Source organism: Alligator mississippiensis, chromosome 4 (genome assembly GCF_030867095.1).
Source record: "Alligator mississippiensis isolate rAllMis1 chromosome 4, rAllMis1, whole genome shotgun sequence".
In the NCBI taxonomy this organism is placed as follows: Eukaryota; Metazoa; Chordata; order Crocodylia; family Alligatoridae; genus Alligator; species Alligator mississippiensis.
The window spans coordinates 169733858-169761744 of NC_081827.1; the positions used below are offsets into that span (position 1 = coordinate 169733858).

At 50.1% G+C, this 27887-nt stretch overlaps 1 protein-coding gene and 1 long non-coding RNA gene across 2 annotated transcripts; one reads left to right on the top strand and one right to left on the bottom strand.

Moving 5' to 3' along the window:
* Positions 1 to 305: 305 nt before the first annotated feature.
* COL1A1 (collagen type I alpha 1 chain) lies at positions 306 to 27887 on the bottom strand. The gene is made up of 51 exons (XM_006277058.4): positions 27684 to 27887; positions 25194 to 25388; positions 24537 to 24571; positions 24391 to 24426; positions 24062 to 24154; positions 23896 to 23970; positions 23138 to 23182; positions 22741 to 22794; positions 22400 to 22453; positions 22015 to 22068; positions 21546 to 21599; positions 21062 to 21115; positions 20905 to 20949; positions 20483 to 20536; positions 20258 to 20302; positions 19860 to 19913; positions 19224 to 19322; positions 19071 to 19115; positions 18880 to 18978; positions 18359 to 18412; positions 18158 to 18265; positions 17657 to 17710; positions 16922 to 17020; positions 16413 to 16466; positions 16226 to 16324; positions 15541 to 15594; positions 14907 to 14960; positions 14743 to 14796; positions 14566 to 14619; positions 13664 to 13708; positions 13453 to 13551; positions 12837 to 12944; positions 11764 to 11871; positions 11263 to 11316; positions 11092 to 11145; positions 10537 to 10644; positions 10395 to 10448; positions 9150 to 9203; positions 8438 to 8599; positions 7746 to 7853; positions 7099 to 7206; positions 6378 to 6431; positions 6147 to 6254; positions 5504 to 5557; positions 5285 to 5392; positions 4652 to 4705; positions 3728 to 3835; positions 3346 to 3628; positions 2943 to 3133; positions 2557 to 2799; positions 306 to 2130 (listed from the first exon to the last, which is right to left on the bottom strand). The coding sequence occupies exons 1-51, from the start codon at positions 27763 to 27765 to the stop codon at positions 1984 to 1986; spliced, it is 4368 nt and encodes a 1455-aa protein (XP_006277120.1). The 5' UTR covers positions 27766 to 27887; the 3' UTR covers positions 306 to 1983.
* LOC132250352 (uncharacterized) lies at positions 12889 to 25368 on the top strand. Its single transcript, XR_009462026.1, has 2 exons — positions 12889 to 12967; positions 17624 to 25368. It is a non-coding gene; the product is annotated as an uncharacterized LOC132250352 (long non-coding RNA).

Consider the following 27887-nt stretch of genomic DNA (forward strand, 5'->3'; position numbering starts at 1 on the left):
CTGCCTCAGAAACAGCTGATTCTGGCCTTGGTCAGAAACCTACCCCTGGACTCGACCAGCCTCAAGTCTGGTGCTGCTTGGGGATCCCGGAGTAGCAGAGAGCAGGCCTGGGAAAGAGAGGAAGCTGAGAGAGGCTGGCAGAGAAAAGGAAGAGTGGAAAGTGGATTAGAGGAAGAAAGCTCCTGTCCCCCATCCCTGCTGGCCCTGCCTATGGAGTGCTGCCCCCCCAAGCCAGCAGCTGGACCCTCCCAGGAGCCTGTCAGCGGATATGCCATGCACGAGAGAAGAGTCTGGAGCACCACAGGTTTGTTTGGATCATTTCACATGCTTTATTTCAGCAGTCAAAATAATTAAAAACATCTCAAATTATTATACATATACAAAATAGGTACAGAATCCTTGGTCGTTCGCACTCCCTGGAACATCTGCCTCTTGCTAGGAATGGTTTTGCACGGGGGTTGCTTTGAAACCCACAGAGAGAGTTGGAAGAATGGGAAGAGAAGAGAATGAGGAAGGACAGAGAAGCTGCAGAGGCCGGCAGAAGAGTGAGAGGGCTTTGGAGCAGTGTGCGCAGGAGGGACGGAAGAGAAGAGAGAGCAGCAGAGGGGACACACAGATGAGTGAGAGGGATGAATGACTGCGAGATGGAAAGCAGAAATGGAATCCACCTGCTTAACTCTGGAAAGACAGGATTGCACACACTTTGGTTCCCTGTTGAGGCTCTTTGGATCTAGTTTGCGTGACTATGCGTCCTCGTTTGTAGGACTTTTCAAAAATAGCACCTTTAAAGAAATTCACAAGTTGAGCCTGGGCAGCAAAAGAATGGATTTTCTTTCTCTACAACAACAGTCCTATTGCTATAGCACCAAACGGTCCCTACTGTCACCTTTTCCTGCATTGGCTTTTGCAGAGTTTTAACCTCCAACAAAAAAGGGACCTAGAATTGAAAAATATTAACAAAGCAAGCTAAAAAAAATAAAGAGACAAAGTTAGCACCTTTGAACTAAACCTGGCATTCAAATGCCCCCCACTCCACAACCTGGTGTCAGTAAAAAACCAGATGAACCTAAAACTACTTGAAAAACACAGTGGTGAGGTAGCCTTCCATACAACAATAATATACATTTAACATAACGTTTTCTCTGCTTCGGGCGTTGTTATTTTTTTTCCTTCGCTGTTCACCAACAAAACATTGCCGTTTTCTAAGCCGATATGATCTCCCAGCTATTCTGCTCAAAAGTTTTTAGTTTTTAAAAGGTCAACACATGAATGAAAAATCCTGGCTGTTTTCCATCCTAACGGTTTTGCTCAGGGAAACAATTACAACCAACTGCATTTGAAGCTGTTCTCACATTTATTTCTTTTGCTGCCTGAACAAATGAAAGAAGGAAAAAAAAGGTACATTACACATGATTGTAAGAGTCTTCCTTTCAGTGGTATAAATATATATATATATACTAGAGCAGAGAAAGGTCGGCTGTAAGTTAATTTTGGTAATTTTCTCCAACTCCAGGTTATACGGAGAGATCTTTGCTTTGGAAGGGAAGGGAGTGGAGTGGGGAATGCAGGTTCTAAACCACGTTAAAAAAGTTTAGCCTTGCTCTTGTTGCCACAGACTTTTCAAAACAGGTTGTTGTGACTTTGGTGTTTTAGTAGGGTCAATTGCATTTTGTAGGGGTTTTTCTTTTGTGCAAATAGTGGTCCCGAGATAGCATTATTAAAAAATAAAATAACCAGACCAAACCCAAGCTGTCTTCAGGGATTAAAAAAAAAGAAATGTCAAGCAAGTGGACCCACTTCCTTATTTTTTTTGAAAAGTCATTTATTTTTATTTTTTTGGTTTAATGCTTTTTTTTTTTTTTACGGAAACGAAAATAGTTTTAGAGATGATGGATAGAAAAAAACACGAATTCAAGTCCATGTGAAATTTTCTCCTTTTTTGGCTGTTTTTTATTTTCTTTATGGTTGGGTTTTATTTCCGGTTTACAAGAAGCAGACAGGTCCGATGACAATTCCGAATTCCTGATCTTGTGCTCCAACGTCCATGGGAGCCACGTCAATGACGGGCAGGCGAGAGGTTTTTGTTGTTTTGTATTCAATGACTGTCTTGCCCCAGGCACCGGTGTGAGTCTGCGGGGAGAAAGGACAAACATTAGGGCCTCTATAGACTCACTTGCCACAAGGAACATGTCTGTCAGACAGTCTAGTGCAGCCTGCAGTCCCTTCACAGCTGTTCAAGGGAGCGAGGTGCAGTGGTAGGGGAAAACAGAACTGGGAAAACTGGGGATGAGAATCAGTGACACAGTGAGATCCTTTCCTGAACTTTCAAATCCTTACTGAAGGATTGAACAAGCTATAGAAACCTCAGCCACAAACGTACATTGTCAGGAAAACCAAATTAGAGCTCCACTGTCTCTTTCAACAGGAACCTCCCCCACACCCCAACCAGCCGGACATTATAGCCTATCTTAAAAGCTCCTTTTTAGCTAGGGGAAGCTTGTGCTCATCAGCTGCTGTTGACCCCAAGCCCCAGGGGACAGAGAGTTTATGACTTACTGTGCAGCCATCCTCAGTGACTCCATAGGTGAAGCGGCTGTTGCCTTCTGCTCTGATCTCGATCTCGTTGGAGCCCTGAAGGAGCAGAGCCTTCTTCAGGTTGCCAGTCTCCTGGTCCATGTAAGCCACGCTGTTCTTGCAGTGGTAGGTGATGTTCTGGGAGGCCTCAGTGGACATCAGGCGCAGGAAGGTCAGTTGGATGGCAACGTCAGCTGGGTTGGAGCCCTCCCCACCATATTCGAACTGCAGAGGGCGGAGGGAGAGAGGAAGAAGGAAAGAGAGAGGGTGAGACAACATTATTTACCAGGTCCTGTTCCCCGCTGAGTCTCCCAAGCTGCCTCTGCTTTTCATGGCCCTGCTTCCCCTTCACCAGTTTCTGGGCTTACCTGGAAGCCATCGCTCATTGTCTCGCCAAACCAGATGTGTTTCTTCTCCTTGGGGTTCTTGCTCATGTACCAGTTCTTCTGAGCGATGGTGGCCTGGGTTGGGTGGACGCAAGTCTCGCCAGTCTCCATGTTACAGTAGACCTTGATGGCATCCAGATTGCAGCCCTGGTTGGGGTCAATCCAGTACTCGCCTGGGGAGATAGGAGAAGGAGGAGTGAATGAGAAAGGAAGGAAGCAGTAATACTGGATGAAAGATGAAGAGTTTGAGAGAATGGCTTAGAGAGGGGGAGAGAGAGCAGGTGAAGGGGAGAGTAAAGAATGAAAGCAGCATGGGATACAGCCTTGAGAGGTGGCGACTGTGCTGAGGAGTCAGGGAAGCTGAATGGGCAGGTGAGACGCTTACCGCTCTTCCAGTCATTGTGGCACATCTTCAGGTCACGGCAGGTGCGGGCAGGGTTCTTCCTGGTGCCCTCGGGGCTGCGGATGTTCTCGATCTGCTGGCTCAGGCTCTTGAGGGTGGTGTCCACCTCCAGGTCACGGTCACGCATCACGTTGGCGTCATCAGCTCTGTAGTAGCGGCCAGGATCATGGGCTTTCTCCTGAGGAGGCTGGGGCATGAAGCTGAAGTCAAAGCCGCCGCTGGGTGCACCAGGAGGACCTGGGGGCCCAGGAGGTCCAGGGGGACCCTATTGGAGGAGAAGAGCAACGAAAGTTGAAGAGAGGGTGTCATTTTACCTGGCATCCAAAGTATCCCAAGAGCCAGACCCCCAGAGGGGAATACGTACAGCAGGACCAACATCACCAGTGCGACCCCGGGGACCAGGTGGACCAATAGGGCCAGGGAGACCATTCAGACCATCTTTGCCAGGGGTGCCAGCAGAGCCAGGAGGACCCTGTAGGGGAGAAACAAGAATAGATTTGTGAGGCTTTGTCAGGAGAGAGGGACTAGTGGGTGGTAGCATGTTCAGCTTGACAGACAAACAGAAGGAAAACACTCCAGCTACCCTGTCCTTTCCATCAAGGCTATCTATCCCTTTGATCTATGTTTTACCTGTCTTCATCCCCTTCCAGCTCTCTCAATCTCATTTCTCTTATCTGCCTTAGGAATTCATATGCCATCAATGGCTGAAGCTCCACAGATCAAGCTCTGTTTTTCTGCTACATAAGGATGAATTCAACATATCACTCCCCTGAAGCAAGTGAAGTCACTGCAGATTTATCCAGGTACAACAGGGAACAGAGAACAACAGGGAGCAGAACTGGGCCAATGGACTTGCCACCTCTGTGAGACTGCCTTTCCACCCAGACCTTCTACATGCATCTTGTTAAATGGTGTGTGATACCCTCAGAAGCAACTTGCAGTTGCTCTGAACTTTCCTTGTCTCCTGGAATCCTTCTGTTGTCTTGTCATCATTGCCACCATCTGAGAGAGGATTTCCCCACCCAAACAGTGCTTGGCTTCTGTTTTAAAGGCACATCCACAGAGTCAATACAACTCACTACAGTCCTGTCCCTAGCTTCATACCTGACCAACAGCAGTACATCCATGTTCCACACAGTCAGCGATACAAGATCCTGCACTGCCTGTTATGAGGCTAAGTTCAATTTCCTTTAAGATACTGAATTTCCAAATGCCTTGGGAGTCTACGTTGCATATATAGAACAGACTTGGGAACTGTTGGCTACAACAAAGAATGAGTCATACTTACTCTTGGACCAGCAGGGCCGGAAGCTCCAGAAGGACCTTGTTCACCAGGAGAGCCCTAGGCACAACAGAAAGCAAATGTGAGTTCAGCCATCAACCTAGATGCTCCCATAGGTAGCACAGGGGTGTTAACAAAAAGGGAATATTCTATGGGGGCTCACAATATTTAACCTTCTCCAACATTTGTGGTATGAGAGAGAGGGCAAACACTAGAGAAGTTTTGGAGGTTCTAGGGTGCAGCTGTTGACTTATGTTCTAAGGTCTCAGGGTTGCCCAAACATGACTTTGAGGTCTAAAGCCTCAGTATGTTCAAGGGCAGCCACAAAGCTTGCCCTTTTCAGCATCCACAAGTCTAAGGACACCCTTGACCTGAGGTAGGCCTAACACCTGTTCTCCTCAGCTCCAGAAACTGTCCTGCTGAGCTACACAAGGTCCAAGGCTTGCCTCTGATGATGAAGCATCTCCTCATTATCAAAAGCCGTTAGCTGGTTCGAACTTGGGGCAACAAACCAAGAAGGGAGTCTTTGCTCCATTCTCCTCTCTTCTCCCATATCCCAGGCCTAGCAGGGGAAGCAACTCAGACTGCTTGGTTGCCTGACCTGGTTTTATCATGAAAGCAGGAGTCAGCCATACTTACAGCAGGACCAGAGGGACCCTGGGGACCAGGGAATCCTCTGTGACCCTTCATGCCTCTGTCACCATGTTCTCCAGTTTCACCTTTGTCACCACGGGCACCTTGTGGACCCTGCAGGAGGAAGAGAAATCATGTTGCTGAGTGCCTGAGAGGGTGATTTATAACCCACTTCTTTTAGAACATCAATGGTGGAAGAGGGGGAGGATCTGAACCATAACTTACAGCAGGACCACGAGCACCAGCAGGACCGGCAGGGCCAGCAGGACCAGAAGGACCCTAGGAAAGGGAAGAGAGAGAGAAGGGCAAAAGTTAGAGCATCCATTGGCTGGTGAAAGCAGTACTGAGTCCATTCCCTGAGCATTGCATCAGAGTGGGGATTGCAGTCTCGTGGCTGGGGGAGGGCAGACCAGATGTTAAGACACCTGGTTTCCATCTCTAGCTCTGAGGGGAGTGGTGTAGTCCAGCAGTGAGAGCTGGGGAGCTGAGAGTCAGGACTGATTTCTATGTCTGACTCTGAGAAGGAGTCTGGTTTAGTAAGTTAGAGCAAAGGGGCTCTATGATACCAAGAGAAATTTTATTCGATGCTTTTTTTAATGACTGGGTTAATCATTTCATATTGCCATAAGTTCTATTCTGGGGTCTATTCCCAGCTCTGTGAATAAGCATTATCTAGTGGTCAGAGCAGAGGACTGGGATCCAGGATTCCTGTGTTATGTTCTCAACTTTGGGACTGCCCCTTACCATGTGGTTAGAGCAGGGGACTAGGAGACAAGACCCCTGGGTTCTCTTCCCAGCTCTAGCCAGGACATTAGTTCTGCACCTTACAGGGCTGAGGAAAGAAGGAAGGAAAGGAGGTATCACTTACAGTCTCACCACGATCTCCATTCTTGCCAGCAGGGCCAATAGGGCCAGGAGCTCCAGGGGCACCGGGAGCACCAGGAGGACCAGAGGGGCCAGTCTCACCACGGTCACCCTATTTTGAGAGAGAAGGAGGGGTGAGGGAAGCACAGAACGGAATTAATGTTAATCTTCTGGGATCAGCACCCTCCCTCCAGTGCAAAATCTCCCTGCCATAGCAACTCAGGGTATAGCTCACCTTGGGACCAGCAGCGCCATCGCGACCAGGAGCACCTTCAGAACCAGGAGCACCCTGAGGAAAAGCAAAGGAATGGTGTTAGGCCTGGATAAAGTAATGAGGATGTGAGTAAGAAGACATTCAGGCCTGAGCTTTGGAAAGAGGGTCTAGGTCCTTCAGTCAGCAGCTACGGGTGACAACTAGAGACAAAAAGAGGGATAGAAGAGGAAGGGCTTCTGTTCCCCTTGGGAACTGGACTATCCCCTGACCTCTGTGCCCCATAGGGCTCATCACCCTGCTCTTGGAGTGCTAATCCTGTTCTCCAAGAAACCTGGGTGCTCCCCCTCTCCTGGACACTGCATTGAGTGCATGCTTAGCCAGGCCCGATGGCTATTTGGCCTTAGGCTGCCCAGAACAGTCATGGGGCAAGGTGAGTTTACCAGTACTTCCTGCCCTGAGATGGAACAAATTATAGGGCGTCACATGAGCATCAGGCCAGGGGAAAGGATCCACCTCTGCCTGTCTGTGTTTCTGCCTCTGGTGGTCCTGGTGGGTGATGGAGCTGGGGAGGTAGCACTTGATCAATCAGTTGCTTCTAGTTACCATTATGAGGGCTCTGGAGTTTACATAGGGGAGGCAAGAAGACCAATGGGGCCTGGGCCTTCATGTTTCCCAGTCTTGCCCAGGCCTGGGAAGAGAGCCATGGCAAAGTCCTGACAATACAAATACAGGAGCCACTCACCTCACGTCCAGCTTCACCAGGAGGTCCAGCCAAGCCAGGTGGTCCCATTGGACCAGGAGGACCGCGTTCACCAGAGGAGCCAGATGGACCTTGTTTGCCAGGTTCGCCCTGTGGAGGAGAGGGAGAGACAGTCCATGTTAGAGCAGTTCAGTCCAGATTCAAGTGCAGGCTCATGAAGGCAGAGGTGGTGAATCCCACGTGCAGAGAGCTGCTTCCAGCACTGGATCTCATTTTAAACTGAACCTGAGATGGGTGTCCATGCAGAGCCACGAGCAAAGGTCTAGCTACTCCCAAGAGCTCAGCTCCAGCATCCCAGAGCAAAGATCACATGCTCCCCAATATGCTTCCTCTCTTCTCTCTGGGATAGAACATCTCCCACAGACTACTGGAGAGACAGCTTCCATTCCTGCCCCCAACAGCTCCCAATTGCACCTTGCAATGGGGAAAAAATGAAACAGCCTTAGCTCCCTCAGAGCTGCTCTCTCTCACCCCCACAGCTTCTCCTGCAGAGGAGATCAGCCTGGAAGGAGAGGCTCAGCTGGTCCATTAAGTCAACCTATGCCTGGAGGCTTTTGGAGACAGAGGGAAGGGAATGGAGCCATGCTGGTTCTCTTATACTCAGTGTACAGATTTTAAGACATACTCACAGATGGGCCGGGGAGACCAGGGAAACCTCTCTCGCCTCTCTGTCCAGGAAGACCAACTACACCACGCTGTCCAGCAATACCCTGTGGGCCTGGAGTACCAGGAGCACCCTGAAGGAGAGAAAGACCAGGTCAGATAGGAGCAGACACAGACAATACCTTGTGCACAGGTGCTTGACCACTGTCCGAACAGCCACTATGCAGCTACAAGTGGACACCCAGGGAAGCTGGGATCAGGAAGGGGTATCCTTCCACAGGCTGGCACACACCTTGGGGCAGGGGTGGACACCCAGCCTGAAAGCAAGAGATTCTGGACTTCAGCTCACAGGGCAAGTGCTGGGTTTGGGTTAAGTGTGGTGCAATTGCATGCTGAGAGCACACACCTAGCAGAATTACTGAGATGCCCCAAGATCACAGGGCACCTCTAGGTGAAAGAAGTGCTGAGCCTGGGGCTTGCTCACTCCCTGTAGATATGTGAAGGGGTAATAATTCACAGAGGCGATACATGACAGTGGCTTATGCAAAGCACTGAGATTTGGCTGTCAGGTTAGCAGCTTTTGCACTGAGGGATGGGGGGACAAAACCTCTCCTTGTGCTTTGGAGCATCTGCTCTGAAAGCCATTTGCCCTGAACAGACACCTGCCTTGGGCCCAACTAGCCTTAGGAGCCCAAAGCTGAACTGAGTAGATACTTACAGCGGGACCATCACCACCAGGAGAGCCCTTCTCGCCAGAAGGTCCTGGTGGGCCAGCAGGTCCAGGTTCACCGGGGCGTCCAGCAGGGCCAGTCTCACCACGGGGTCCTTTAGAGCCTTCTTTTCCACTGGGGCCTGATGGGCCAGGAAGACCGACGTTACCCTGTGAGAGAGAAGAGAGGAGAGGTCAGGCCATGAGTCATGCAATTTGGAAGAGCCGCCATATCACCTTCTTGCTGCAGCTCCCCCTTCAACCCTCCTCCCCAAGCAGCATAGCACCTCCTGTTTGAGGGAAAGCTTCATTCCACTTCCTAGCATCACCATGGGGCAGGCAGGTTCTCCTGCTGCTAAGCTGCCCATATTAACTCCAGGCACAGCCCTGGTCCCATTTCCCACTGGAAACCTGAAGTCCTCTAAAACCCTCTAAGCCATCAAGGTATCTCTACAGCACAGCAACCGTGCCACTCTGGCCCATAGCCATGGTCCCTTATGTTCACTGAAGGCCTATATGCTTCCTCCTTTGGCTTCCAGGCCTTCAGCTCTTCACTGTAGTCACTGCCCATCCTCCCCAGTTATGGTTACAGGAGGTTGGTAGACCTGCCAGCCATCTCTGCCCCTGCCAGTAGGACCCAATAACTTGTCCAAGAGCCTCCCACCCTAGCACCCGTATTGCCCAGTACCACCAGAAAAGTGAAGGGAAAGGAGATACTTACAGCAGGGCCAGGTGGACCAACTCTTCCAGCAGCACCAGGGAAACCAGTAGCACCCTGAACAAGAGAGAAGGGATAAGTCACATGGCTCTGGTATCCATAGATCAGGGCCCATGCTTGGCAAGACAAGCCTTGCCCTCAATGCTACCAGTAGTCTGGGGCTGGGAGGGCCAGGAGCTGTGTACAGCAATGAAAAGGGCAAGCTTAGTCCCTCCTGGCAAATGGGAAGTCTCTGATGGTTGAGAAGGGGTCTGCCTTGGTATCCTTAAGATGCTGCCTGATATGCCAGGGGTTTCATGCCCAGAAGCCCATCAAGGTACACTGTGCTCCTGTTAAGGAGATGCTCCTGGAAAATCAGGAGGAATAGCCAGGTTGCAGAGCTACATATCTCACAGCTAAAGAGACAAGTCTTAACACCAGTACTGGTACCAGAGCCAGAAAACTGCTTAACTTATGGATCAAACTGGGGTGTCATCACTCAATCTCAAAACAGTTCACCTCCATGCAGAGGATTTTTGAGTACCCATAACTCACAGGTTGCTCCAAGCCCTTTATTAGGCAAGTGCGTGGCCAGGATTGACTGTCTGAGCTGCACAAAGACATCCCTATTCTAAAAGGAGTGACTCCAACTTATAAGATACTTTTGTTTTCTCACACACAGATGCTGGGGTTTGAAGCTCTAATCAAAGGGGGACTTGTTCCTTCAACAAAAAGGAAAAGATACTTAGAATCCCAGAGGGAGGGTTTTTAAATGGGGTTTTTTGGGGGGGGGAGGGTTGTTTTTTTGGTTTGGTTTTTTTTTGCATTTTGCAAAAGCAGACTCTCTTTTGTCCGAAGGCCAAAAAAAATACATCAACAAGTACTCTGAGCCTTAAAAATTGTCTCTTTTGTAGAGACTTAGGTTGGAAAGCAGGTCCCTTCAAAGGGCAGCTTCAAAAGGCAGGTTCCCACCCCATAAACCAATGTCACCCCATAGTCAATTTTTTGTGAGGGAAGCAAAATCCAAAAGGAAACAAAAATTGTCTACTGCAGAATGCAAAGAGCCCAGACAGGAGCTCTTGGCTATTTCCTAGTGCAAGGCAATGGATGACTTGCAACAGACTTGTGGGCTTCCCCCAAAGACTTGTCCCTATAGCAATAAGGTGCATGGCCATGACTGGGAAGAGGATGGAGCCACACTGTGAATATCAACCCCTTTCTGTATCTGTGGCACACAAAACTGTGCTTAACGATGGAGGAAATACTCACAGGGGGTCCAGCACTACCACGAGCACCTTTGGGTCCAGGAGCACCAACAGCGCCCTGAAAAACAGGAATAAGCATGAAGTCAGAGGCTACAATGGACTTTTGGCTGAACTGGGAGACACCTGGGAACTGGAGCATTACTTACAGAAGGTCCAGGAGCACCAGTGGGTCCAGCAGGGCCTGGAGGACCAGCATCACCTTTAGCACCAGCATCACCAGATTCACCTTTAGCACCAGGTTGTCCATCAGCACCCTGTGGGGGAGAGCAAAACAGAGGGTGAGCAGCAGTGTCTGAGTGTACTGTTTCAGAAACAGTACACTGTGGTGAGGGAGGTAGAGGGAATGGCCCTTCATAGAGCAGTCAGGTGTCAGGACTAGAAGCAGCACGATGCTCCCTCCCTGGGGAAAGCCTAGTCAAGTCCAGATGGGAGTCTTTCTCATGCAGTGGTAGGACACTACCTGGTAACTTCACAGGCGTGGGATGGGCCCCATCTCCATAGCCATGTGTAACACACCCAGTACTGCAGTGTCTGGACAACACATGCTGGGCAGCTTTGTTCCCACCCCACACTTTTGGGAAACAAAGGGTTTTGCCCACCACTTATTGAGTACCCTCCTCCAGCAGAAGCTCAGGGTAAGGAAAGAAACTACTGTTCCCAGTGACTAGTAATAAGACCTGCCTTTTCCTGGACATACTTACAGGGGGACCAGCGAATCCAGCAGGGCCAGGTGGACCAGGCTCACCACGATCTCCCTAGAAGAGATGCCGAGAGAGACATGGTCAGCAATGGAAGGATGGACATCTCCCCAACTAGGTGGGGAATGGAGACAAGGATGGGTCTGAAGAGAATCCCAGAGGAAAGGTACTTACAGGGGCACCACGAGAACCAGTGGGACCAGCAGGGCCAGAAGGACCAGCTTCACCCTGAGCAAGACAAGAAAAAGGATGAGGTTAAGGTATAAGAAAAAGTCTTTGAAGATTTGCATGGGGCAAGGCTGTGTAGGGTGGGGCTCACTTTCAAGACCTGCACAGAGAGACGCATGTCATCTCCTTTCTGGACAGGATGGGCAGAAAAGCTGCCTAGGCACAGCTCTATATGGCAAGCTGGGGGCTTATGGCATTTCATGGGGACAGTGAGGAAGACCCCACATTCTGTCCCTGTAGGGTGTAGTGTGTAGAAGGGACCGCAGGGGCCTTCTTTTCTGTCCCTTGTGAAACAAAAGCTGATTGAAGGGAAGCTGGGAACCAATGGGGCTGGCTTTTGTACAAGTACCAGGAGGAGGAGGTGCCAGATCAGGTGTCTGGGAGGTGAGCAGAGAGACTGCCCAGCTCCTTCTGTGGGGGCAGAGAAAGGAAAGGTTCAATTCTTACCTTGTCACCAGGGGCACCAGCTGGGCCAGGAGGACCAATAGGGCCAGTTAGACCTCTGACGCCATCTTTGCCAGGAGCACCATCAGTGCCTTTGGGACCAGGATCGCCCTGGAGAGAGAGAAGACAAAGCAATGTTACTTCCCACTCCAGAGCACTGAATGGGGTGGGGCCTTCAGCCAGGCTGGGTGTGTGTCTGTGAGTGTTTCTGTGTGTGTGTTTGTACACAGGCAGATCCATGCACCTCTGTGCACACTTGCACACTCGTGTGTAAACACGTCTCTCTGTGTTTGTTTCTTTGGTCCTTTGCATATCTGTTTATTACCTTCTTAGGAAACACCTGATCTTCCTGTTTCTCCACCCTAGTCCTCAGGTTGCATGTCTGCCCTGTGGTGGGGCAGTCATGCCCAAGAGATGCAGAGCATCCCCAAACCCCTTTGGCTTCAGGGTGATGCATTAATTAGTCTCCGCCTACTGGAAAGAGGAAGTGCAGGCCTCAAAATGTCAAAATGTGGGGAAGACTTTCTGCCAATATCCAGCTCATGATCAGAAGGCAAGAAGAGGGGACCTCAGTCAGATGCCGGGCAAGAGACACCCCTCTCTGGGCTAGGGCTTGAACTTGAACTTGTTTCAACATGGACATTTGGCTCTACCACCAGAAGTGACAAAAACACCTGGAAAGGCCATGGTTGGCTTATTTTGTTTTGGTCTAAAACCACTACTGGACAAATGCACCTGACCCTTGGAACAGCATGAAAGCCAGGCTTACCTGCTGCTCTCTTAGGAGGTAAGAGCAGGGATGGGGAGATGGAGAAGGGGTTATAGACACAAGAAACGAGTGGAAGAAGGGGAGAGAGATGGCAAAAACAAGAGAACAGAAAGAGAGGCACAAGGAGAGAGACTGAAAGAAAGGGACAGAGAGAGAAATGGAAAATAAGAGGAGACACAAGGAAGTGGAGAAAAGAATACAGAGGAAGGGTGAGGAGAAGTCAGAGAAGGTCAAAGCAGGAGGGTCTCATGCAGGGTCCATAGGCTAAGGGCAAAGACCGAGAGATACAAGAGGGGCTGATACTCACTCTGTCACCCTTGGAACCAGGCAGACCAGCAGCACCACGCTCACCAGGCATACCCTGCAGACCGGGAGGACCTTGGCCACCAGGAGCACCAGGAGCACCAGCATCACCCTAGAGCAGATTAGAAGAGAAAGGTAAAACTGAGTTGTTTCCTTACTAGAGGTAGAGCTGCCAAACATCCCTCCCCCAGCTGTGACTCTGTGCCATTCACAGCTTGGCTCTCTGGGGCTGGGCTTCCTGTCTTAGGCAAGGTTCATTAGGCCTTCTGTGTAGTCATGCACAGTGAGTGACTGTGGCCTGGTCAGAAAGGATAGGAGCCTGGTACAGCCAAGCCATGAGCACCTGCAGGGTGGGTGCTACCTCACATGGACAAGATGGCAGCCCCTTCCTGCCCTGCACCTGTTCAAGGTTGCTACTGGCTGGTTAAGACACTGACTCTCAGTTCCATTCCAAAGCAAGATGGGTTGTATCCCATCCCAGGAGTCTCAGAATCAGTTTAGAGGCACTGATTCTTCTCCTGGCTCTCCAGGATGCAGCCATTCTGATTCTTATTTGGTGTCCTTTACCCATGAGTCAAAGCAGCACCTTTATTCAGGATGAGAAGGAGATAATGCCATACCTTAGCACCATCGTTACCGGGAGCACCGTTAGCACCACGTGGACCCTGTGGACCTGGTTGACCTTGGACACCACGCTCACCAGGGAAACCTCTCTCGCCCTAGAAAAGGTGAGGAGGAGGAGAGAGGAACAAAGCCAGTTACAGCTCCATCCAGAGAAATGGGAGAAAAATGAACAAGATTGCATGGAACACAGGAAGGATATCAACTTACTCTTGCACCAGCTGGACCAGGAGCACCAGCATCTCCAGGAACACCCTGTCATGGGAGAGAAAGCAAGGCATAATCAGCATCCTGAACTGGCAGGAAGGTATACAACCCAGAAGGAAAACCAAGACAAGACTCTGACTGGCCTGGGGTGGAAGAGGGACTGGGCTTGAGGCCAGTTGCTCCAGGTAACTGCCACACATGAAGACCTGACCCTGCCACTAAAATTCTTTATGGTTCACAAATGGGAGTGACCAGCGGTGTTGGAGCACCCAGCTATGCACAAGCAAAGCCAGGATATGGCCTCCCCAACAGAAGCCACTCCAGCTGTTAAACAAAGGACTTTTGCTCATAGCTGAAGGGTCATCCTCCAAGCAGGGAAGGTACTCATCTCCTTGGATTGAACAAAAAGGGGTCCTGAGTGGCCCAATTCAGGCCTGGATCCTAATGATAAGCCCTCATCTCCACAGTGTATAGGCATATACATCTATGGTCTAGGCCCAGCTCCAGCCAAAAGGTATGTCAGAGAAAATGGGTGGAGTGCCCTGGACACCTGGAATGTGCTATCCTGGTCTTGCCCCCTGAGAGAAGCTGTTGGGGGAATATAGAAGCCACTCTCCCAGTTAATTTGTAAAGAGGGATGCTCTGGAAACAGAGCCAGGTCTGGAGGAACATCTCCACTTGGGGTAGGAACAGATCAGGAATAGATCTAATGCCACAAGAGGCCCTGAGGGAAGCTCTCTCAATCAATGGGCACCAGTTCTAAATCATAGGAGGAGCCAGGCCCAAGAGTGGAGCTAAGGAAGGGTGATGAAGCAAGCTGTGTGCCTGGCATAGGGGTCTAGCCTTTGCTGATGACCCAAAGCTGGGCTACTCTGCTTGTTCATGGCTTGTGGGTGGGTGTTTACCTGTTCACCAGGCTTGCCAGATTCACCAGATGGGCCAGCAGGACCGGGCAGACCCTGGAAAGGGAAACGGGAAAGAGTTAAGATTTGGATGGGTGAAAAATTAGATGGAACAATGCAATATTTATCAGAAGGGACTTTTCCTCCTCCTTCCGCCACCTCATTGGCGATGTTCCTCACCTGGAATCCAGGAGCACCAGCAGGACCTTGTTCACCTCTCTCTCCAGCAGGACCCTGAAAGAGGAGGGCAGAGAGTCAGAAAGGGTCAGTGGCCGACAGGGCTCGGAGCATGTTCTCCAATGGCCACACATAGATCGTGAGATCAAAGCAAGGGTTATACTCACAGCAGCGCCAGGAGAACCTTGGGCACCAGCTTCACCATCCTTACCAGCTGCGCCCTGAGGATGAGGAGAGAGAGGTTAAAGAGAGACTAGAGCAGAAAGGGTCTCAGACATGATTACAGCTCATGGGAAGAGTCTGAAGTAAAAGTCATCTGAGTGCCTACAAGGCAGGCCTCACAGGCTCTTTTGCTAACCTGTGGAACTATCTGCCGTTAGGTATGATGAATGAGGATGAAAATGAACAAACATAAACTTTCATTCTTTGTAGACCAAAATCCAGAGAACAAGCAGTTATATGGGTTTAGGAAGAGCCAGCCTCCCTGGGCATGTAAGCTCACTGCAAAGGATTTTACACCTGGCCACTGTCAGAGACTGGACATTGCCCTAGATGGACCACAGGTCCAACCCACCGTGGAAAGCTCTATAATATGTAGGTCTGTTTTATCATCATGGGCCTTAAAACACTTCTACAGCTCAGAAGACCAGGCCTGAGTTCTCATTGTTGCAGTTTTTTTGCAGAGCTTGGCCTCAGCTCTCTCTCACTTTCTCATCTTGAAGGAAAGAGGCCTCAGAATGCAAGGTTTGGCCCTGGGAGAGTGGATTTTTAGTCACCATCCATACCAAGAAGAATACTTACAACAGCACCAGGGGGTCCAGGAGCTCCTCTCTCACCAGGTTTGCCAGGCTCACCCTAAGTAGAAGAACAAAATAGTTTACTAATGGGGTGAAGAACATTGCCACAAACCAGTAACTAGCAACTATTAAAGATGTTAGGGCTTCTGTATTCCCCTAGACAATGGGCATGACTGCAACAGGACATCGTGAAAACAGCCATGATGGAAAGCAGGCATTACTAGCCCAATGGTCCTTCTGTGGAAGCTCCAGGTGGAACTCCCTAGCTAAATAAGTTCCCCCTAAATCCCTTTATCTCAGGTTTCCTCTCCTGTTCACCTCATCTCTTTCTTTCTCCAAGGGTCTTCCCATTTTTTTCCTCCCTTCTGGGTGGCCTCTCTCCTCTTACATGTATCACCTGAGAGAGAGGTTCTCAGCGTCTCCCCATCAGGCTCTCGCATATAAGATGGTGTTGGAGGAGGCCTCTGAGTCATTGTCTTTTACAAACTATCACCCCTTGGCAGCCTAGAGCCCTGAAGGCAGCTATTACTGGAAGCTAGAAGGCCTGAGCACAGACATTTTGTGACTGTCTCATCCTGTTCTGGGTGGATGCAAGCATCTCCTACTTTGGCCTCTTCCAGAGGAAGCACCTTCTCTCTTCAAAGCCCTGGGCACTCATTTCAGTAAAGAAGTGGGTCGTTTATACTTACAGCAGCACCTTTAGGTCCAGGGAAACCCATCACACCAGCCTGACCTCTGGCACCAGGTGGGCCTGGGGGTCCTGGGCGACCATCTTGACCAGCGGGGCCCTGTTGTGGAAGAAGTAAAGATATTGTAGAGGATACTGTTGTGAGAAAAACACAAAGGTGATGAAGGGATGAGTCAAATGTTACTTACAGGTGGACCAGTCTTGCCATCAGGACCTGGGCTACCTGGGCTTCCAGTAAGACCCTAGAAAGGAACAAGAGACAGGTTAGGACATAAGACCTTCAGCTTCCTTTGCTGTGCATGAGTGGCTTGTGGTGGTGAGACAAGGCAGCAGGGCTGCAATGGGACAGGCTGTAATGAGAGACCACAAGCTGGTCCTCTTGGGAGCCCTGAGAATAAGTTATTTGCTAGCGGGTAAGATTTAGGGTGGCCTAAGCTGTTTTTCTTCATGAAAGAGGAAGGTACAATTGGTTTGCTGGGCCCACTTACCATCCGCTCCTAAGCCATGTATACTAAGGTGCCTGAGAGCAGAGGCACCAAGAGAAGGTGTGTGCGGGGGTGGCAGGGCATTGTCATGGGAGGACATCTTACAGCAACAGCTCAGTTCCCCTTTGGGATCTCTAGGCCACCGGCCTTGGAGCACTGGAAGTGTTTTGCCCTCATCCATGCACAACTCACTTCCTCCTCTAAGTACTCACCTTGGCACCAGGGAGACCAGGCTCACCAGGGCGTCCAGATTCACCAGTAGATCCTTTGGGACCAGCAGGGCCAGGGGAACCACGTTCACCAGGGGGACCCTGTAGGGTGGGGGAAAGAGAAGAGAGAGGTCACCCACTGTGGCAGGTAGTGACATCAGATGCAGGGGGAAGTGGGACCCTCTGTGTTTCTGCAGAGAGGAGGCTGAACTCAATTACCAGCTTCCCTGTGGCATAAAAAAGTTGGGTAAAGGAGATGGAGAATGGATGTGCATTGATTGGCTGGCACAAGTGAGGGGAAGCATGGGGGATGAGTACTGTGATTTAACAGCAAAGCAATTACTCTGCTATGGAAAAGGCTGAGGTGGCCTACACAAACAACCTCCTAGGGCATGTGCCAGGTTGGTCCAAAGCAAAAACACTCTGCTCCCCAAATCCAGAACATGGAATGATGTATAAACTAGTAGAGAAAAGATAGCTGCCAGAGAGCATCTGAGTAGCTGATCAGACCCTGCAGGGCAGACTGCCTCTGTCCCCAAGACTAGAGAGCCTCCCGCTCACAGCTCCCTTTGCGGGATTTGGACGCCCCCAGATGTCCAGGTGTGGGTTTTCCTCCCAGAGTCCTAGGTGTACTTCAGAGGGGAGAGGGGGATAGAGATCAGTGTCCCCTGGGGTCAGTGTTGGATTCTGCCTTTCCTCTATTAGCAGGGGTAAAGATGGAGAAAGACCCATGCCTACCTTGGGACCAGAAATGCCATCAGCGCCAGGGAAACCACGGCTTCCAGGAGCACCCTAGGATGGGACAAAGAGACAGGTGAGTTAAAGGCCTGTGTTTTCAGCAAGGGGCACTGGGAAAGAAAAGGGGGCTTCCCAGCACACATGCATCCTCCTCCTGCAGTCATGCACATCACATCCCTGTGAGTAGGAACAGGCCACAGATGTACAGTGCAGAGGGCCATGGGTTTTGGTTAGGTGCTTTATAAAAATGGGGCTGAAGTCTCTTATGAACTGGACCTGGCCTCCTGCAAAGTTGTTGAGGTTATGGAGATAGGGGCCAGTTGTGACATGCAGAGTGGGATCTGGGTCTAGTTCCAGATCAGAGTTCCTCACTCCAAATGTACAGGAGGCATTAGGACCCATCTCTGTGTGAGTGAGGTGGAGACAGAGCTCCAGATCTGACTGGGATGATGCCAGTGAGCTGCTGGGAAACTGAGGCAGAGAGAGTGAGGTGCTACTTACACGTTCGCCAGCAGGGCCAGGAAGACCTCCAGGGCCGGGCTCACCACGGGCTCCTCTCTTGCCTTCTTCACCAGCTGGACCAGGTGGGCCTTGGACACCAGCAGGACCCTAGAGAGCAAGACAGAGGGGTGAGTGCTGCCTGTGTCCACTGAACCGGACTGGGAACAAAACTGTGAGAGGAGCTAGTAGGATGGTACTTACAGGCTCTCCTTTTGCACCAGTGTCTCCCTTGTTGCCTTGAGCACCGGGTTCACCCTGGAGGTAGAAGAAAGAGAAGCCATTTAATTATCACATATGTGTGACTAGAGCATTACTGGAGGCTGTTACCCACGCTGAAAAACGAGGGCCCGATCCTGTCAGGCACCAAGCATCTTCAGCAGGAGAGCAGGATTCATAGCATCTCTTTGAAAGTTCTCAGCACCCCCTGGCAAGGGATAGAGGCCTTCGATACTGTACTTCAGATGGGAAGGGGAAATGTGGATGTTAGGGGCAGAAGGGTGGAGGAGGAACATCTCCAGTGGCTGAGGACAAAGGACAGTGTTACCTGGACAGTTGTTGGACTAGTCAAGGAGGACACGTACTGGAGGGTTGAATGGGCCAAGGATTTTTTTACAAAGGGACCTTGCTGCCCTCTCCAAGCCCAATGGATCTTTGCCACCCCCTGGAAGGTGCGTGGGGCCAGTCCAATTCATCTACAATGAAGAGCAATGAATGACACTTACACTGTTACCCTTGGGGCCAGGAGCACCGCTGGGACCCTGGGGTCCAGATGGGCCACGAGCGCCAGGGAAGCCAGGAGCACCAGCAATACCAGGAGCACCCTAGAGGAGGCAGAAGAGAGAGTAAGGCAGCTGATAAAACCTCTCTGCTGAGAGCTGCTCAGCTCTGGAGAAAGAGGGAGGATGATACTTACAGTTGCACCTTTGGCACCAGCTTGACCATCAGAACCAGGGTTGCCCTAGAAGAGAGGAGGCAGGACAGCAATGTTATCACTGGGGACAACCAGACAGGTGGGAAGCAATTAGGCAAAGGGAAACTGCAAGAGTCACTTGTTGGTTCCACTTACAGCAGGACCAGCAGCACCAGCAGGGCCAGGAGGACCAGGCTCACCACGAGCACCCTGTGGGCCTTCACTACCACGAGAACCTTGAGGACCAGTTTCACCCTACAGAAGGAAGAAAGACCACTGAGCACCATGGTTGCTGCAGAAACTCCACCAACCCCTCCACTCAAGGGAAAACCATTTTCCCTCAGGTCTGATGACTAGACTGGAGCTGGCTTGCTCTGCTGAGACCTGCTACCTCCATCTCTGTGGTGAGGCAAAAGGGTTATGGGATGGTGGGTGGACAATTACTAGGGCCCCTTAGTAATCTCCAAGGCCCTTAGATTGGAATAAAAAAATGCTACTGCTGTTAAACCCCAGGCTGATTAAAGGAATTCCCTTAGTGTCATCACAGGCGAGGCTAGGTTTCACTCCATGCAGAGCAGAGGTGAACACACAAGACTATATTGCATGTTGAGGGGCACAGGGGCAGGTTTGGGCCCCTCATCCAGCTCTAATTTTAAAGCTCATGTGGACAATACATTAAAAAATCTCAAATTAAAGTCTAAGATTAGCTTCCACGCAAGGCAACTGCCACAGAAGCTCATCTGCAGAAATGCAGAGGTCCACCAAGGTGAAAAGAGAGGCATGTGTCCTTACCTTAGCACCAGCAGCACCAGGGAAGCCAGGGGGGCCAGCTGGGCCAGTTGGACCCTAAATGAACAAAAGGGTATATTAGTGCACAATTATAATGAAGATCGATCAGGACCTGGCAGGTTCTCTCAGCAGCAGCCATCTTGGCCTCAGCCAGGATTTCCAAGCTGCGGTCAGAGGTTTGGTCTGTGATTTGACAGCAGCAGGAAAAGGGAGAGCAGAGGGAGAAAACCCTCCTATCCTGTGGGCAGCTAGTTCCTGAGAGGGGTTGTGCTGGTGCCACGATTATGGCTAAGCCAGCCAAGTTCCACAAGGAGAGAGATGTGGCAATTACCGTAGTCAGCATGTGCATGGTCCTACCTCTGCATGCAGAGGTTATTCCTTGGTATTGGGAGTATACTTACTGGAGGGCCAGCAGCACCAGGACTACCATCGTTACCACGAGCACCCTGCAGGCAAGAAGAAGAGAGAGGCAGGGGTTACAATCACATCTGTGCTCAGTAGTGGCCCCAGAAGTGGACCCTGTCACATGAGCCATGGAGCTATTCCATGGGGCAAAACCAATAGTGACACTGCCAAGGGGATGTTTCCATGTGAGCACACCTCAGTGGCATAGAATATATACTTACAGCAGGGCCAGATGGACCAGGGCGGCCTCTCTCACCGGGAAGACCACGAGGGCCCTAGAAAGGTGCAGAGACACAAGTTACTCAAAAGGAGATGTCATCCTCACCCTCTCTGCAATATGCCTCTAGCTTTGTATCTGTACAGCTCAGCACCTGCCACACTCCACAACTCACCCACCTCCTGCCAGGCTTCAGGCTGATAAGACAGTCTTCACTGCTTTTTAGTGCCAAGGCACTATTGTAAAACCAAGCCCTCTGAAAGCAAACTCTGCTCTCTCAAATGCATCTCTTTCCCTGCACTCTTCCCTTATTCTTACAGGCTTCATGCTACCCGCTTTTTAACCTCCCTGGTGCTTCAGTCTCACTTCAGCTGAGCCCAGATATTTCTGCCAAGGGACAGTGGGAAGGCATAAGGGTCTACTCACCATTTGTCCAGGAGCTCCGTTCTCACCAGGGCTACCAGGCTCACCCTATAGGAAGGACAAAGCTGGAGTCAGTGTCTGATTTCCATAGGGAAAGGAGAAAAGGACCGCTCTGAGGAAACACATAGGGTCAACATGCCCCCTAGAGATGTAATCTTACCTTGGGGCCGGATGGACCAGCATCACCCTTAGCACCATCCAGACCACTGAAACCCTGGAGTGAAGGAAAGAGAAATATGTAAGTACCTAGGAAACAAGGCCAGGAGGAAGCAGCCTCCTTCCCTGTTGAAGTATAGCTGAAAACAGTCAGGCTTTGTCACAGCGTTTTGAGGTCATTCTTCAGGGGTGTGAAAGCTTCCTTTGTCAGCCAATCTGTGGCATGAGGAAGGGGTTTTCCTCCAAGAGACTGTGAGAGCATGTAGCTGGTGATGCAGCTCTTGTGGTTGCCCAGGGTTCTCTGTGGCAAATCTCTCATTGACTGCCCTTGGAGGGTGTCAGCGGAAGGCATTATGATGCCAATTCAGATCCTCCTTGTTTCCTTTGTGCCCAGAGGTCCATGCAAAGCATGCATGATCAGATAACAACATTGGCAGCCTTTGGAAGTTCTCCTTGTTTTAAAGAGGAGTAACTAGGGATCAACTTACTCTGTGACCCTTCATGCCTGGCAGGCCAGCAGTTCCGGGCAGACCACGTGCACCCTGGGGAAGAGAAAAAAAAAACCCAAGTGAGAGGCATATTCAGAAAGAAGGACACTAATTCCTCCATGACATATCCCAGTTAAGATGTGGCAGCTGGGAACTCAGCCCAGTGGATTGTTGGGGTGCCAAGAGGCAAAACCATAACCCTACTGTGATTTTAACTCCTAGTTGTTGGCAGTGGTCAGCCTGGCCTAACCAGTGCCAGCATGGGCTAGACTCAACTCCCTCCCGGTCAGCGGCTACCATGTGAAGCAAGCTAGCACCACGTACAGTTAACCAAGAGGTTTCTAGAACCCCCTGACCACTTGCGCCCAACCAGCCCATTCCCAAGCACCTCACAACGTTGCTATTGAAGGGGCAATTCCATCATGTCACTAATGTAGCAAAGAACCAGAAGACAGAAGAGGTGTCTCACCTGGGGGCCAGGAGGGCCGCGCTCACCGGGACGGCCGGGCTTTCCAGCTTCACCCTGGGAGAAGGAAGAAAAGAAGAACTATCAGCTGAAGCCACATCCATAAGCCCATGACTCATTTACAATTAAAACTGTCTAACCAGTAAACACTCCAGAGAAGGGTACTCAGTTCCTTACAAAAACCTCTCTGGACAGAGACCCCATTTTCTTTTCCCTCTATGTTTCAAGGCAACCATGGAAGCTAAAGCCTCAGCTGCCTCACTTGTGCACGTAAAGCCTTGGTATCACCAGGGTGCAGCCAGATACTAATATCTGGCCAACAAACAGGACAATTCACCACATCCCAGCACCTTCTGTATAAGGACTTCTGATCTTAAAGGTTGCTTACATCATCTCCGTTCTTGCCAGGGGGGCCGGCTGGACCACGGGGACCCATTGGACCCTAGGAGAGGGAGAAGACACATGTGTTAATGTTCTGAAAGCAGAAGAGACTCCCTCATGGCCAAACCTCCCGTAACTATCCCTCCTGCAAGGCTATTGCAAGACTGGCTATCCAGTTGGATATAAAAATCCAGTCTCTCTGATGCAGCAGCTTGCTTTATCCAAGTGTACCCCCAGTGGTGGAAGTGGGAATGGCAAGGATGAATACCAGGCTAGGGCTTGGAAAATCAGTATTCAGCCCAGCACAGTAACATGTGAGGAGCAAGGAGATGACAATCCATGACTTACTGAAGCACCAGGCTCTCCAGGCTCTCCAGGAGGACCTTGGAAACCTTGAGGACCCTGGAGGATTAAAAAAGAAGAAAATCAGCTAGGGAACGAGCAGAATTGAACCCACATAACTCAGGAAAAGCCCTCAGTGCTATAAGCAGAGCCTCCAGCCTGGGGAGGAGACATGAACCTCCATTATATTCCCCAGGCAAGGTGTTGGTTGCTTACCTACACCCATAATGAGAGAAAGAAGGTTGGAAAGGCCAAGCCCTCCCCCAGTTCATCCTCCCAGCTCCCGTTGTCCCTCCTCCTCTGGGAAGGTCTCATGAAGCTGAGGTGCCAGTAGGGCCACTCTCATTCCCAGAGGAGCTGGGCACAATGCATCCATCAAAGTTTTCTTGAAAGGGGTACTTACAGGAGAACCAGGGGGGCCGGGGAGACCACGGGGGCCAGCTGGACCCTAGAAATGAAGAAGAGAAAATACAGATCACCCAGGTGAAGAGATGAGATGGAGAAGCCTCTTTGTTACCTGTGCCTCCAGCTCGACTTTCAGTGATTCCCTCTCCTTTCCCACCCCTTCCTCTGCCCACCCCAGTTCCTTTTCACACCTGCCACTGATTGGTAATGGTGTCCGTTCTCTCACGATATGGTAGGAGTGGGCCTGTCACTTGAGAAGCTTTCCTCCCTTTTTTGTGACAACCTTGCTTCCTTACCTCTTCTCCTCAAGGACAGAGTCTGTGGAGGTCCCTGTAACTCCCAATTATTCTGGTCCCAGGTAGTCTCTGACCCAAATATTCTCATTTCAGGGACAAATATTATTGAGACAGCCAGCCCCGGGTCTCAGACTCGCATAGGGTGAAAGTGGACTCTCTCTCTCTAGTCCTGGGCAGCTAGGGTTGTTCCTCAGCATTCTGCTGTCCTAGAAAACCTCAGCCCCTGCCAGCCTGTACCCTGACCCCAGACATACATTTACTGCCCAGATGTTCTGCCTGCACGACGCTGCTGACCTTGCATGTTGCAAGGCTGAGAGAAGCCAAAATGGGACCTCTGTTCCCTACCCTCACACTCTCCAACCACTTCCCAGGTGTCCCCCATGATTTCTTCTCCTGCTTCTGTCCTTGGCATCAGGTTAACATCTTGCCCAGACCCTAGAGGGCAATGCTGGATGCTCACCATGGGTCCAGGGACAGAAATGCCAGCAGATTTGGTTTCATCTCCGTAACCGTAAGCCATTTGAGGAGCGAAGTTCTGCAGGGAAGAGAGAGAAGGTGTGAAGAGACTGCGCTGAGCTCATTGTGACCTGGGGAAGAACTGGGCTGACATTCTAAAGACAACTCACTCCACCAAGGCCAGGAGGGCCTGGAGGTCCTGGGAGTCCAGGGAGACCAGGCTGTCCAGGAATGCCATCTCTGCCAGGTGGGCCTGGGAGTCCCTGGAAGAGAAGATGACAGAATTCAGAGGTTAGTGTCACAGTCAGGCTGTCCCAGGCTGATCCACAACAGTTGGGCAGCAGGGTGCCTGGAACAGGTCTGAATGTTCCATCAATGGATTTTAGATTTGGGATGAAAATTTTGCTGGAAATGCTGGAATTTTATATTTCCATGGAATTCCCCCTTCTGTGCCCCATTTTCAGACCAGTTTTAGTTAACATGGGCTGCAGATACCTACCCTCTGTCCTCTGGGGCCAGTGTCTCCCTTAGGACCCTGGTGGAGAGAAAAGAAAGGTGTTTAGAGAATGATCAGAGGGAGAAAGAAGACATTAAAGAAAGCAACAGGGACTATGCTTCCATAGAAAAATTATGAAGTATAGTTACCTCTACTCCAGTGGATTTGGGGTAGGTAGAAGAGCCTGTGAGGAAAGAGAGGACACAGGGTCATTCAGGCAACCTGTATAACCATCCCCAGGCATTCCTGTGTTCTTGGTAACCACCCCACTGATACCACTGGAGCTGCACTGATGTAGGGAAGCAGAACCTGTGCTATCCACACACCTCTTGCTGGTTCTACGCTAATGTTGTAGTTGCCAGACCAATTCTAAAGTTAACCACCTGGGAGAGACCTGCACTTCATTCCCTGCCCCACCCTGTAATAGGTGTATGCTCTACTGAAGGGTCATATTTGTGTCCACCGTGCTTTATGCTCGTCCATTGGACACTACCAGGAATAATCAGGACCGTAAGAAATGCCTCTAAAAAAGAAGATGCCCATGAGAGCTCAAAGGAGAGGCTTCCCATTTCCCAGCTGGGGTGCATGTTCTGGTCTCATATTATAGCTGGGCACTCTATGATAGCCTGATGAGGGCTGATGAGACTATCTGGTTTCCAGTCTAGGTTTTGGTGGTCTTCCAGTCACCCATGTCATGCCCTTCCTGCCTGGTTAGCAAGGGATGATTGCATTTAATCCCTGTATACTGTAGTGACTGGGCCCTTCTCCAAGGCTACCCAGGCAGACAGATAGAGGCTGGTCCATACCAGCGGTGTCAGGACAGATGGGACAGCATTCTCCAAAGGGGATCTCAGCATTGGTACAGTCCGAGGTATCATCACAGATGACATCGTCACACAGGATGTTGCCATTGTCGCATACGCAGATCTGGCAGGGCTCGGGTTTCCATACGTCTGTGTTGTTGTACGCTAGTCCATCCTGTATGCAGCTTCCAGTTTGAACTAGGTAGACAATGAGAAAGAAGGGGAACACATCATGAGCAAGAGCTCAATCCATAAGTTGCAGGATAAGAGTAAGCAGGAGGCTACAAGGGTAGTTCTCAAGGCTGATCAGAGTTGGGGACTATTTTTTTCCTTAATCCAAGAGTGTTTTTCTTTTCTCCACAGTTCCAATAACACATCTCTCTTTTCTTTTCCCCCTCATCCTGGAACCCTTGCACACTCATCTGCTTCTCATCAGCTGTGCTCAATGACACAGGAAACATGCCAACCCCACAATAACTCTTTCCACTTACTTTGGAATTTAAACAAAACCTACAGCCAATTGTTAAATCCAACTGTAACTGCAACCTTTTGGAGCCTGAGCCAAGCTAAATAAAAATGTGGATTCTTCTAAAGGGAAGAGGGATGGAGCAGAGGGATGAGGGAAGGCGGAGGCCCAGCTACGAGGGGTTCTGCAGAGGGGAGTGGAATTTATTCTGTAATAGTCAGTTGCTTTGGGAAATTGGATCAAGTGAAAATGACTGGAGTGGGAAGGAAAAACAGCAAGTGTGAACTAGACTAGGGTCGAATGGAAGGCCAGGTGGGCTGGCTAGGCTGAAATAAGATCCAGGATGTGACCCGATCAGGTAGGCTTGGCTAGGCTGATGGGTGGGATGAGGGAAAGGGGAGTGTATCTGAAAAAAACAGATAGATTTCATAATGAGAAGTATGTGGAGGAGGATTTCAAGTAGGCAGGTTATTTTTCATAACATGGAAATATTTTAAACACATTTCATATTTTAAAAACCTCCATGCTCTTTCCCTAGCACTGGCTGCTAAATAGGGACAAATCTATGAAAATCCACACAGCAAAACTACATCTGAAAGGCCAGTTGATCCTATCCTGTTACTCAGCAGTGCCAGCACTTTTTGTGTTCAGTTCATTTTTTAAAAGCCCATAGATTTCTGTGACCGACCAAGCCCCTAAAAGCTAGAACAGGGTTTGCAAGCATAACCTTATCTGTTGATAGGCTGGGGATCCTGGTGGAGGGGCAGTCAGGCTCTTGGTCCCTAGGTGGCAGGCCAAGCCCAAGTAAATCACTGCAGCAGGCGTGAATTAGTGCTATTGCTGTCTGCATTTGAGTGGGGGTGTAAGCCTATCAAGCTGCTGACCCTGAAACTGGAGCCCCTTTGGCAAGTAGTGATTCAGGTTGTGGCCCCCCCATGGGGCTCCAGGGTTACAGGGCAATGGGGTGGAAGGTGTGGGGGGGCTGTGGGAGTAAATCAGGCGATGGCCACCAGAGGTCGCCTGTGGATCCTCCAAGCAACTTCATGCATCCAGTTCCTTAGCATCCAAAAGGTTTTGTCTATGAAGTGATGTCTAGACTTTTGTGCTTTATGGGCTACTAAAACATTTTCCTTATGAATCATCTGAGACTTTTCTAATTCTTTCCTGATGGCTTTTGCAGATCCGAGGACTCCAGCTCTGATTCCCCCTTTCTCCCTCCACCCTCCCTTTCGCTTTTCAAGACCCACCATGGCTTTTCCATAACTTGCTTTCTCTTTTTTCTTTCCCTTGATCCTCCCTCTGGTGACAGCCCCTCCTACAGGCAGACTGTGCTCCTCTCTCTCTTCCCCACCCTCTTTCTGAACTTGGCAAGGAATCTCAGAACTCCTAATTGATCCAAGGCTGCCTGCCCTCAAGGGGCATGTTTAGAAGAGACAGAGCAACTGAACACACCCATCCCCTTCTGCAGCTGGTTAACTTCTGAAAGGGCTGAGTCCTACAGCGGACAGCTTCACTGGGGGAAGCATTCAGTTCAGCAAAGACTTCATTTTTCCACTTCACCTTTTCCGCAATGCATTCTGCCCCCCCTTGCTCCCCCCCAGACCCCAGCTGCTTTGCAAGAGTAGAAAAATTCTTGCTACCTCCTCATTTTAAGGCGCCGAACACATTTTTTTCCTCTCCCTCTGCCTTGGTAGACATTCCAAACACAGTTTCCTAGCCATAACTGCATGCAATATACATACATTCGTGTATGTATATATATATATATATATATATATATATCCAGCAATTCCCATCCTATTCTTACAAAGGGCTGAAGTTCGCAACCACACTCAAGAACATTGACAAGAGTTTTTGTTTTTCTGCAAACTTTGCATCCGGCTTGCTCTGAAGCGCATTTCACATTCTAGCTCCAAACCCACCCAAAGCAGCACTTGCCTGTATACATCAACAGCAACTTTTAAACAGAAAATGCCTCTAAGCAATAATACCAAGATTTATGTCTAGTAAAGGAAGCTTGTACTTACTGTCTTCTTCTCCTTGACCTTTGGTGAGTAGTACAGTCGCTGCTATCAACAGCAGTAACCGAGAATCCACAAAGCTGAACATGTCTAAATATTAGACATGTAGACTCTTTGGGCCCCTTTGTTCTTTTAGAGTCCGGTCATACAGGGAGGATCTGACTATGTAGTTCCAATCCGGACCCCAGCAGAAACTTCCTACTGACTTTC

Coding starts and splice junctions, on each gene's coding strand:
- COL1A1 (XM_006277058.4), bottom strand. CDS start 27,765: ATGTTCAGCTTTGTGGATTCTCGGTTACTGCTGTTGATAGCAGCGACT. Junction 19,914..20,257: donor CTGGTGCTGCTGGCCCTCCA/GTAAGTATACTC, acceptor TTGTTCATTTAG/GGTCCAACTGGCCCAGCTGG. Junction 2,800..2,942: donor CAATGAGCGATGGCTTCCAG/GTAAGCCCAGAA, acceptor CGCCCTCTGCAG/TTCGAATATGGTGGGGAGGG.